General features: G+C 37.5%; 1 protein-coding gene across 6 annotated transcripts in view; it reads right to left on the reverse strand.

The window, feature by feature from the left end:
- Window positions 1-12,242, reverse strand: part of OSBPL9 (oxysterol binding protein like 9) — a 160,757-nt gene that overhangs the window by 94,540 nt on the left and 53,975 nt on the right. For all 6 annotated transcript variants that reach the window (XM_038558042.1, XM_038558041.1, XM_038558039.1 and 3 more), the window contains one exon: window positions 11,377-11,455. In XM_038558042.1, the coding sequence (XP_038413970.1) occupies window positions 11,377-11,455 (79 nt within the window). The remainder of the gene's footprint in view (window positions 1-11,376; window positions 11,456-12,242) is intronic.

Raw genomic sequence — 12,242 nt, forward strand, 5'->3', positions numbered from 1 at the left:
GCCAGACAGGAGCTCCCATAAGGCCTTTGAAGATCTATTTAGTTCCAGACTGAACTCACATCTCCTTCCCCTTACCTGCCATCTATTCTAAAACATAATACACACCTTACATTTCTCAAACAAGTCACCCTTTTTCATACTTACAATCTTTTGCACATACTTTCCCTGTACCTGGGATGTGTTTTTCCTTTCTCTGAAGTTTGGTAAAACTTCACAAAATCATATCCTCTGTGATGCTTCCCTGACTCCACCAGTTCTCTCTTCTACAATTTACATTGTACTGTAATTACTGTTCTAAACTGTGAACCCTAGATAAATGATTTAGTGTTCTATATCTCAGTTTTCCTCAAAATTGTCTCTTGGGGTTGTTAAAAATGTTCATAAACATGGGGATCCCTGGGTGGCGCAGCGGTTTAGCGCCTGCCTTTGGCCCAGGGTGTGATCCTGGAGACCCGGGATCGAGTCCCACATCAGGCTCCCTGCATGGAGCCTGCTTTTCTCCCTCTGCCTGTGTCTCTGCCTCTCTACATATATATCTATCATGAATAAATACATAAAATCTTTTATAAAAATGTTCATAAACGTTATGTGGAGTTAATGAAAGAGGTTGAAAAGATAAAGATGAGATCGTGGCAGAGTATTTTCTTAGAATTCATCATCAGCTAGTTAGTTGTCTAAAAAGTAAAACAAGGATGAGTACAGTCCAGGTGTTACCACAAGCTTTAACTCAGGGATATTTAACCTGAAGTCAGGGAACTATCTGAAATAGTACAATCAGAAAACCTCCTCTAGAATAATGATTTTCAAAATGTGAGGTCCCTGAGGATAAGCACTTTGCTTTGCTTACTACTTTATACTCAGAAACTAGCCTAGTGCCTAGTATATAGTAAGCACTCAAATATTTGTTGACTATAAAAATGAGTAAATAAATGGATGGAGGGAAGAAATAAATTTAAATACTAGTATTTTCTCAAAGTGCCTAGGAGCTGCCTAGGGTAGAGTTCTAGGCCCTTTCACCCTCTGATTTGAACCAGAGCAATTGTATTTTTTCTATCTCACACTTGGGTTTCTAAGTAAGATTGCATTTATAAAATTCTTTCATTAAAAGTTTGAAAACCATGTAAAATCTATCATTATCACTCCTTTCCTTGAATTATTATACTTACAAGTGCATATCATTTAATGCTTATTGCCCCTCAAATTACTGTTGAGTCCCCAAAGTTTCTTAAGATATGATATTACATTTTATATAAGCAGTACTTTCTTTTTTATTTTTTTAATTTTTTTTAATTTTTATTTATTTATGATAGTCAGAGAGAGAGAGAGAGAGAGAGAGAGAGAGAGAGAGAGGCAGAGACATAGGCAGGGAGAAGCAGGCTCCATGCACCAGGAGCCTGATGTGGGATTCGATCCCGGGTCTCCAGGATCGCGCCCTGGGCCAAAGGCAGGCGCCAAACCGCTGCGCCACCCAGGGATCCCAAGCAGTACTTTCTTATTCAACTTTCATATACCCTGCAATTCCTTGTACACTGATTCCTCAGAGGAAAATCTGAATTTTCTTATATCAAGCAACAAATGGACATTTAGTGCCACTACACTATGCAAAGCCTGCCATACAACAATTTAATTCTTGCAGCATTGCATCTCCATTTGAAGAACAGTGCTCATGCAACCACTTTAATATATTTTGCATTCTACTCTACCATTCTTTTAATTAGGAGAAAAATTAAAGTGTCAGTAAGAATGACAATAAATGTAAATCCTATAAACATAATGTAATTGAGAAATCATTATGCTATGCATGCTGAGAACAGTAAACTTGTATCATCAACAGAACACTCCTTAGACTGTGGCAATAAGATTCTACTCTACTGTCTATATGGCTGTTTTTTAAGGAAAGGAATTAAAATGTATGAATATATCTTATGAATAAATATTATGTCTAAGAGCCAAGGTATCATTAAGGACTTTGCGGTATGTGGTAGGACTACATGCCCCTCATGTACTCTACTTTCGTGCAATTTTCAAGTACACATAATGATTTCCTTCACATGTCTTCATTTACTCTTCACACTAACACCTACCAAGCCATGTTCCAAACTGGATAAAAAGATTATTTAATGTTTATTAGCAATTTCTCAGATGGTAGGGTTAATGAATGACTAAGGTTATTTCCTATTTGCTTTCATAAAAGAAGGATATAAGAAAAAGATGAGCACAGCACCAACAACAAAATGGACAAAGGAATGAGCAAATAAGAAACGAACACATCAAAATATATTTTTGAGGAGGGGCATTGGGTTGACATTCTTTTAAAATGATAATACTGGGATCCCTAGGTGGCTCAGCTGTTTAGTGCCTGCCTTTGGCCCAGGGCATGATCCTGGAGTCCTGGGTCCAGTCCCACACCGGGCTCCCTGCATGGAGCCTGCTTCTCCCTCTGCCTGTCCCTCATGAATAAATAAATAAAATCGTTTAAAAAAACGATAATACTAAGTGCTGATGAAGGGTATGATGAAGCAGAGGGAATATAAATTAACACAATCTCTCTTGAAAGCAATTACGAAGAATTGCTTCAGGAACATTAAAATTATTTATGTTTTTTTGTTCTGACAAATTCTCTTATGAGTTTACCTATCCGAGGGTAAACAGAGATTTTATTAAAGATTTATGTGCAAGGATGTTCAATATAGTATTATTTAAAATAGAGAGAGGTGCCTAGGTGCTCAATCAGTTAAGTGTCCAACTCTTGGTTTCACCTCAGGTCATGAACTCAAGATCATGAAATCTCACCCTGCAGCAGAACCCCTGCTCAGCGGGAAGGTCTGTTTCTCTCCCTCTTCATCTCTGTCTCCCTCTGCTCCTCACCCCACTTGCCACATACTCTTTCTAAAATAAATAAAATCTTTAAAAAAAATTTTTTAAAGATTTTATTTATTCATGAGAGACTGAGAGAGAGAGGCAGAGACACAGGCAGAGGGAGAAGCAGGCTCCATGCAGCGAGCCCGATGCAGGACTCAATCCTGGAACCCCAGGATCATGCCCTGAGCCAAAGGCAGACACTCAACCGCTGAGCCACCCAGGCATCCCTAAAAAAAATTTTAAATCTGGAAAGTGTATATAGGATAACTCAGTTTTATAAAATACATATACATACACACTAACAACTAAAAGATCAGAAGGAAATCCACAAGCTTGTTATTAATAATTATTTCTGGGTGGTAGGATTATGGATGATTATTAGTATCATCTTTATATTACTCTACATTTTCCCAAGTTTCTACAGTAAGCAGGTATTAATTTTACTACTTAAAAATTAGGGGAAAGGGAATGATAGGATAAAAAATATAACTTACTAATAAAAAGCCAATTTAATATATATGTGCTGCCAAAGCAAGCACTAAAAAGTCAATTTAAATATCCACTCTAATCCTAGCTACAAACTAAGCCAAACAATCTATAATTGATTAAACTTGGGAAAATAATTGCAAATATTCAGTTAAGGATCTTAATAGAAAGCAAATTAAGAAGAGAAAAAGTATACCAACTGAGATCAAAACTTCATGCAATACAACAAACCTTTGATATTAATTCAGTGGTATTTCCCTCACTTCAATGCCTGTATGTAATTAAGAATTATAGTTAAGGGCAGCCCTGGTGGCTTAGCAGTTTGGCGCCACCTTCAGCCGGGAGCATGATCCTGGAGACCCAGGATGGCATCCCACGTTGGGCTCCCTGCATGGAGCCTGCTTCGCCCTCTGCCTGTGTCTCTGCCTCTCTCTCCTGTGTCTCTCATGAATAAATAAATAAAACCTTAAAAAAAAAAAAAGAATTATGGTTGATTTACTTCCTTTACACAATGTCTTTAAATGGTTATTTATTTGGTTTTGAGGAGGGGTTATCATGTAAAAATAAAAAATACAAAACTGCAGGGGGAAATTATTTAAAAGTCATTAATCAACAGAAGGTATTGGAATTTGTTTACTAATAGGGTGAGATGGTTATTTTATTTTTTAAAGATTTTATTTTTTTTTTAATTTTTATTTATTTATGATAGTCACAGAGAGAGAGAGAGAGAGAGAGAGAGAGAGGCAGAGACACAGGCTGAGGGAGAAGCAGGCCCCACGCGCCAGGAGCCCGACGTGGGACTTGATCCCGGGTCTCCAGGATCGCGCCCTGGGCCAAAGGCAGGCGCTAAACCGCTGCACCACCCAGGGATCCCTATTTATTTATTCATGAGAGACACAGAGAGAGAGAGGGAGAGACATAGGCAGAGGGAGGAGCAGGCTCCCTGCGGGGAGCCCAGTGTGGAACTGGACCCCAGGATCACGCCCTGAGCCAAAGGCATAGCTCAACCACTGAGCCATCCAGGCACCCGAGATGATTATTTTAAAGCAGAAGATACTTAAGCCTGCAACCAAGGGTTAGTCTGATGATGTACCATCTATTCTTCTAAATGATTAATAATGAGGATGTACTATGCTGCGCTGATTAAAATTAATGCAGTAGGGATGATGTTGGTCGAATATACTTGATCAATATAACTTTCCTGAATTAAACACTTTCCTTCACCACTGGGCTGATTTTGTAGTAATTCTGCATTTTAGTAAGTGGAGCAAGCTCTAATGGACTGTATTGAAAAGGTCAGCTCTCAGTCCAAGCACAGATGACTTCCACTAAGACACAATACCTGAAGATTCTTCTAATTTTTTAATGTTTAAAAGGTTGTATTTTGTCTTATGCAATTTGTGTTGCTTTAAAAGTATATCCAAATAAAATTTGCAAACAAATTTCTTACTCGAAATCACTTTGGAGAACATACGGCCCAAATCGTGTCTTCCATAAAGTCCTTTGAAAGTAAAGGATATCTAATTTTCCATCTTTAAAAAATTTAGATTTTTCGCACAACAGGTTTGCTTTAAGGCAAGACACCTCTTCTGTATAGGTTAGGGCATAGTAAGAGACAACCTAAGATCAAGATCAGGTCACCTGATTCTCTGTGTCTCATTTCACTCATATATAGTTTGGAGATACTCCATCTAATGTGTAAGGTTGTTAGGAGAGTAAACAGAGTAACATGTGAAACCACTAGATCCCAACCAATGGCTCTTAAACTTCAAAGTGCATCAAAATCACTACAGAAGGCCCATTCCCAGAGTTTCTGATTCAGCAAGCCTGGGGCCAGGCCAGAGATTCTCTAACAAGGTCCCAGGTGATGCTGATCCTGCTGGTCTGGTAAGCACACTTTAAGAACTACTAATCTAGAGAGACCTAAGCACTAATCCCCCAATCCTGGACACTTAGCTTCTCTAAACCTCTAACTCTAAAACTACCCATGTTGTTATGCAGTTTAGGAACTACGGAAGTAATGTACAGTGCCTGTTGAACACTGCGCCTGGTTCATAACAGATATTTAGTAGTAGTAATAGTGGTTGTTACCACCATCACTACTATACTATTTCTACTAAGTAATGGAACATGTAGAACATTAATATCACAAAAATTTTTAATTGCATTAAATTGAATTGTAAAATTCCTTATGTTTTACATTAATTCTTTTCCTGATAAAATTATAAACTACTTAGCAAAGCTCTACAACTTTTTTGAAGTAGTTAAAAGAGAATGTCCCTAGAGCACAACTGTATGTGTTCAAATACCAGTTCTGCCTTGCAAAACCTGTATCTGTGGCCCCCAGTTTCATTATCCAAAAATAAAACCAGTAACAGTACCTACTTCATAACGTCATGAGAACAGAGTTAACATAAATCAAACTCTGAATAGTGTTGACATAAAATAAATATCCAACAATCAGAGCTATTTATCTAACGCCCATGTCTTTCTCTGTCTCTTCTCTGCTTAAAACTGCTTCACTGGCTCTTCACTGACCTCAGTATAAAAATATAACCTCTTTATAGTAGATGTAAGCCTCTGCCTCATCTCCTCCTCATCGTTCTAACAGTACCAACATTTGTAGTTCTCTGAACACACTGGCAGCATCACAGTTCTGTGCCCTTGCATGTGCTGCAACATCCCTCAGCCTAACAAACCTCTCCGTTTTCAGACCTCTGCCACAGAAAGGAGGCAAAGAGGAAAAGGAGAGAGACAAAGCCTGGTGATAGGAATCTTTTAATTTTTACATTATATACCTCTGCACATCTTGAAATTTTTAGAGCTACTGTGATTTAATTTTGATTATTATAAAAACAATTACTTGGTAACAAAAAAACTCTTAACTCTTCTGTGAAACACTGAATGACTGCCTTTTTTGCCTCTTCATTATTTCAGTGTCTTAGATATATTTCTACTACAACAGTACATTTCACATTACATTCCAATGATCATGGCCCAAGTCTTATTTACCAGTATATTCTCAGTTCTGAGCATGGGAAGTTACACATACTACATACACAATTAATGTTTGAACTCAACAGCTAGTCTAATACCAAAACTGCTTTCCATCCAATGTCTATGAGGGAGTCTATATGCAAACAACTTTGGCTGACTGACAGGAAAGGGGATCATTTTTTGCCCTAGATCAAAAGAAAAAGGAGCCAGTTTACAAAGATAAATTGGCAAATATTTTTAATGTCTGAAAAAGGATAGAATGGAGTTGTAATTTTCAAACATTTTTAAGTGCTAACATGCTAGGATTTTAATAATTACCTAAAGGGGAAAAAAAACTATAGAATACTTTCTTTTTATTTCAAATCTGAAGTTAATTTAAATTGACTTTGTTTTGAAAATTTAAAGCATCTCTTTAAAATTGGAGATATCCTGAAATATCAAGTTACCAGAATTGAGAATGACAAAAAATCTATTGTTTTGGGGAAGTTTGTTTTTTTTTTCTTGGTTCCAATCCTCTTTATTATAAACAAATGATTTCAGGATACAGGACATGGAGGGTAGCCAGACATTCACACCATCATGCAAAATAAGATACTAGGTAATATCCTATCTACATATTTTTCATACATATTCAGGTCATACACCTGACCTTCTTTCTTGCTCCTGTGGATAAACTGTCTAAGCTTTTAGTGAAAGGCAATGCCTCCTCACCTGCGTATTAGGTCCTATCCTCTCTTGCCTTTCAAAAACACTCATCCAAAAAAACAAAAACAAAAACAAAAACAAAAAAAAAACCAAAAACAAAAACACTCATCCAGCAAAAAACAAAAAACAAAAAATCTATTGTTTTGGGGAAGTTTCTCCTTCTTTCTCTGTTGCATCAATTTTTCCTTTTACTGAATCACTGCCAAAACCATAAAAACATGCTTGTCCCTTATCCTGCAAAAAAAATTCTTGTTCTTATTCTCCTCTCCAGCTACTACTGTATTGCTCCTCTTCCCTTTATAGCAGAACTTGAAAGCACTGTGTACTTCTATCTAAAAATCGTTCTTCTCAGGGCACCTAGATGGCTCAACCGGTTGGGCAGCCAACTCTTGGTTTCAGCTTAGGTAATGATCTTGCAGTTGTGGGATTAAGCACCACGTCAGGTTCTATGCTCAGCCTGTAGTCCGCTTTAGATTCTGTCTCCCCCTCTCTCTCCCTCCAGTTTGTGTGCACTCTCTCTCAAATAAAACTTTTGAGAAAAAAATGTTCCTCTCAAGGTTATGAGTAGACTCCTAATTGTTAAATCCTTTGATTCCTTCTCATCTCTCAACTTACTTGATCTATCCGGAGCATCTGACACAATTGCTGATGCCTCTTCCCTTTTAGAAACACTTTCTCTTGGCTTCCAGGGTACTGCATTCACCTGGTTTTCCTCCTCTTTTTTCATTGCTTCTTTTCAATCTTTTCTGCTAGTTCTACCTCAGCTCTCTGCCGTCTCAATAGATGCTGGAGTGCTTCAGGGCTCATTACTTGGACCTCTCTTGTCTCTCTACACATATTACTAAATTCTGTGGCTCTAAATACCATCTATATGCCAATGACTCCCAAATTTATTTCTTCAGCATGAATTTTTCTCCTAAACTCTATACTTCAATTGCCTACTTGACATCTCTGTCTGCAGGGTAGCTAGGATTGTTTATACACATGTCTAAGGCTAAGCTGCTGATGCCCACAATGCCTCCCCAACTAATTCCTCCAGCAATCTTCCCCACCCCAGCTAATGGCAACTCCATTCTTGTGGCAAGCCAAAAATCTTGCTGTCAACCTAGACTCTTCTCTCACATGCTGTAGTTTAACCTTTAAAATATAGTACCATATGACACATTACTACTTAAGAATACAAGCAACAATACTTACCAATACAAGCAACAACATAATGAATATTAAAAACCATATGCTGAGCTAAAATAAAGCCAGACAAAAGAGGAAACATAATGTATGATACCTTTTACATGAAACTCTCCAAAAGAAAAATCTATAGTTATAGAAAGTAGATTAATGGCTGCTTGGGGTCAGAGGCTGGGAGTAGAAACTAAAAGAAGAAAGGAATCTTTTGGGTGATAGAAATGTTCAATATCTTGATTGTGGTAGCAGTTATACTAAATAAATTTGTCAATACTCATTGAACTTTACAACGTGTACATTTTATTGTATATTAATTATATCTTGATAAAGTTGATAAACACACATACTTAATTTAACCATTTCTCACTGCCTCCCCATCCCCACTGCTACCCAGTGGGAGCCATCATCTCTCTTCTAAATTACAATAGCCTAAAGAGTTTCCCTGCTTCTGTACCTACCTCCTGCATTTTATTCTCAACAGAGTGGCCAGAGTGATACTGTTAAAAAATCACATCATGTCTTTCCTTTGCTCAAAACCCTCTAATGGCTTCTCTTGGTAAAATTCAATGTCCTTATTGTGGTGTATGAAGCCTCACATGATCAGCTTCTCTGTTACTTCGCATACCTCATTTTCCACTACCCTTCCCCACAATTATCTGCACTCCAACCAGAGCTGGCCTCCCTGCTATTCTTCAAATATGGCAGAAACATTCTTTTGCAATTAATATTCCCTCTGCCTAGTAATGATGTACCACCATCCCTAATAAAGCCTTAAAGCTTGTTTCCTCACTTCCTTCAGGTCTTTCACCAAAGGGCACCATCCCAATGAGTCTTCCCCAGATCATTCTCAAATTTCAACACCTCCCTCTGTCCATACACAATCTCACTTCTATTTCATTTTCTCCTTTCCTGCTTTATTTTTTTCTCCCCAGTACTTAGTACTCTCAATATTTATATTTTACTAGCATACACACATACATATATATACTAAGTATAAGTAACTTTCTATTTTATTGGCTTTCTCCTTTACCAGAATGGATGACCCAAGAGGGCAAGAAATTTTATCTGTTTTGTTTACTACTGTATCCCCAGAACTTAAAATAATGTCTAAAATGGATCTTGAATAAATGAATGTATCTCAACAAATTCTAGTTTTCCCTTTAATAGTTGATAGTAAGTAGAATTTGCTTTAGAGATGCATCAATTGATAATTTATTTGCTTTAAAAAGTTCTGGTAAACAAAAACTTCAACATACTTGAATATAAGATCTATGAGACATTGAGAGCTTTTTATCAAATTTTCAGAGTTTCTTATGAGTAAGGACCTATGTGAAATAACTCTCATTACTGCCAAGAATATATAGAATACAGAGAGTTCTAGTGAGTTCTTTACAAAAGCCAGATAATCTCATGTTGCCTGAAGCTCCCTTTACTATAATAGCAGAAAATAAACTAATCAATCTGACAGTCCCAGAATAAGAAATCACTTAAAAAATACATTTAAGTCTCATTTACACTTGCCATTTAAATCATTAAAGGAATTGAAGGAATTGCTTGTTTTATAAGCAAGCCACAAAAATATGGGAATATTTAACATAAGTAATCTAAAAGTAAACAGAAGGTACAGGTGCCCTTGCTCTAGAGGTCTGCATCTCCTCTCCTTTAAACCAGTAAACAATGCAGCTTCTGGAAGTCCAAAGGAGGATCTCCTTAATAACTGCAGAGGAGAGAATTCCACACTGCAGCCTTCACCTGCATCCAGCAGCTATTTCTTGAAATGCCTTAAAGTATTTATCTTCATTCAAGTAAAGAGTTTCAGTGTGGGGGTGTTACCTGCTTTAGTTTATAAGCAGCATTATATATTCAAACTAAAAATTATGGCCCTCCACTTTTATAATATTTCATAATATTTAAAATGTTTTATAAAGTTAAATGCAGTGGAAAATTTCAGGAAAGCATCATTAGTTAAGCAGCTCTGAATAAAGAGTATGACCAAACACCATAAATATTTTAAGGATGCGTTTTTCTAAAAGCACTAGTTTGTCTTTTTCGTATATAAGCTGCATCTTTCATTTCTATGTGTCAATTGCTTAAACAAGATGATGAAGAAAAATAATTTCAATATACTACCCTAGCAATGGAAGGACAATAGCTGCCTCAAATCTCATGTAACATACCCTGTCACTGTTAGTCTTCATAACCAAGACATTTTTAAGCTATCAACTTAACTTAATCTTTATTTACACTGGTATACCTAGCATCTATCTCAGTGCATTGTCACTTGCAGTTCAGAGAAACTGCTAACATCTCCAAAGCGTCTCATTTCTAAGTTTCTTCGACTGCTTTAAACATAAAATAGAGGTTACTCTGGATAGGCAAAATAACAAAAACATTAGTAACAAAGCAAATAAACACTCCTAATAGATGAGAGGTACATTAGGACAGCATCATAAAAATTGGCTTTTATTTGCTGGTTTAGAGTTTTCAAAGCAATATGAAATGAGAATGATCATACAGTACCTTACCCTTTCTACCGGTGAACCATAGCATGCAATGCTAAAACATAGCAGTGGCAGATGGCATTGGTGTTATTAACTATAAAAAGGATAATAGCAGAGAAATGATGGCTGGCAGACAAGACACAGAAATGCAGATGAAATGAATGTAAACTTGCAGTTCTTGAAGCAAAGCAAAACCTTTAAGCCAAAGGTTGCCACTAGCTTCAATTTAATTTACATTTTTAGTTTTACACCGACAAACACTGCAACCTTCACAATCAGTCTTTAGACTCTTCATGCAGAGGCAGAACCATACTCCTCGATAAAGAAGATCAGCAACCTTCTGTAAACACAAGCCAGCAGCAGCAGCAGCCCATTACTCTCTCCCCTTCACTGATTTTTATCCTTTAAATTTTTAATCTCCAATTGCAGCCAGATCCACAGTCGTCTCAAATAGATCTGTATCCACTGCAGATACAAATCCCTGCCTAACCTGCAGTACCACTTCATCCAGAACGTTCCTGTGCACTCATTCATGCAGGATCAGTTGCAAAACCATTCAAGTCATCCAGCAAACACCCAAAAGAGGAGGAAAAGAAGCATTTGGGACTGTGAAGAGAAAGAATCTCTTCGTTTAGCTCACCCTGGAAATGGAAGGTTTTCTGATCAACAGTTATTGTGAAGGTGCTGTCGTCCTCATCGTCTATACCAATCACAGCTCCCTGTGAAACAAAGAGCAAAATCCCAATAAGGCAAACAATGACATCAGCAATATTCACTACTGCTACAGCCCATGCTGTATGCTCAATGCACCGAGGATACTGGCAGTAGGCTAGACACAGAAAAGAGGAATCTGATACCCCACTTTTGCTTAGGGAGGAAGAATTAAAGGAGAGGGGATGGCAGGGCACTGTAGTATACTCTGCATGGCTACCTTTTATCCTTACATGAGAGGCATGGTTGCAGTGGAAGGGGGAGGGGACAAACATAGAAGCTGACTCTAGAATCTGTGTTCAAGAGTCAGCCACTGAGTCTTTCTGAGCTTTAGACCACTCTCTAAAATGGAGAGCCAGAAACCTCCACGGCACCCAGTTGTTCTGAGGCCAAAGAACACAGATCCTCTTCATCAGGCTGCTTCTGTGTTACACTTGTTAGTGCAGAAATGTTGTGACACTTGCTTCAAAACATTGTCCCAATCACTTTTTCCAGATGTGTTTCCATAACCACTTGTACATGGCTTTGCAACTGCACTTCCCACTTTCTGCTGTGATCATGTTTATATGTTTGCCTCCTCCTGTTGAACTGCCACAAGATCTTTGAAGCCAAGATTATATATTTATTTTGATACATGATCTTCAAGTACACATCCAGTATGTGTTTTTTAAATAAAAGCATGAACAACTCTCCAAAAGATGGGGGAGAAGAGGAATGCATTTATAAGTTGTTTGTTTGAAGAAGGTAGATAGGGTGGGTTTTAAACTTTTAGTTTTTTGTATTCAACTACAAGCA

The sequence above is a fragment of the Canis lupus genome, chromosome 15 (assembly GCF_011100685.1).
Source record: "Canis lupus familiaris isolate Mischka breed German Shepherd chromosome 15, alternate assembly UU_Cfam_GSD_1.0, whole genome shotgun sequence".
Lineage (NCBI taxonomy): Eukaryota > Metazoa > Chordata > Mammalia > Carnivora > Canidae > Canis > Canis lupus.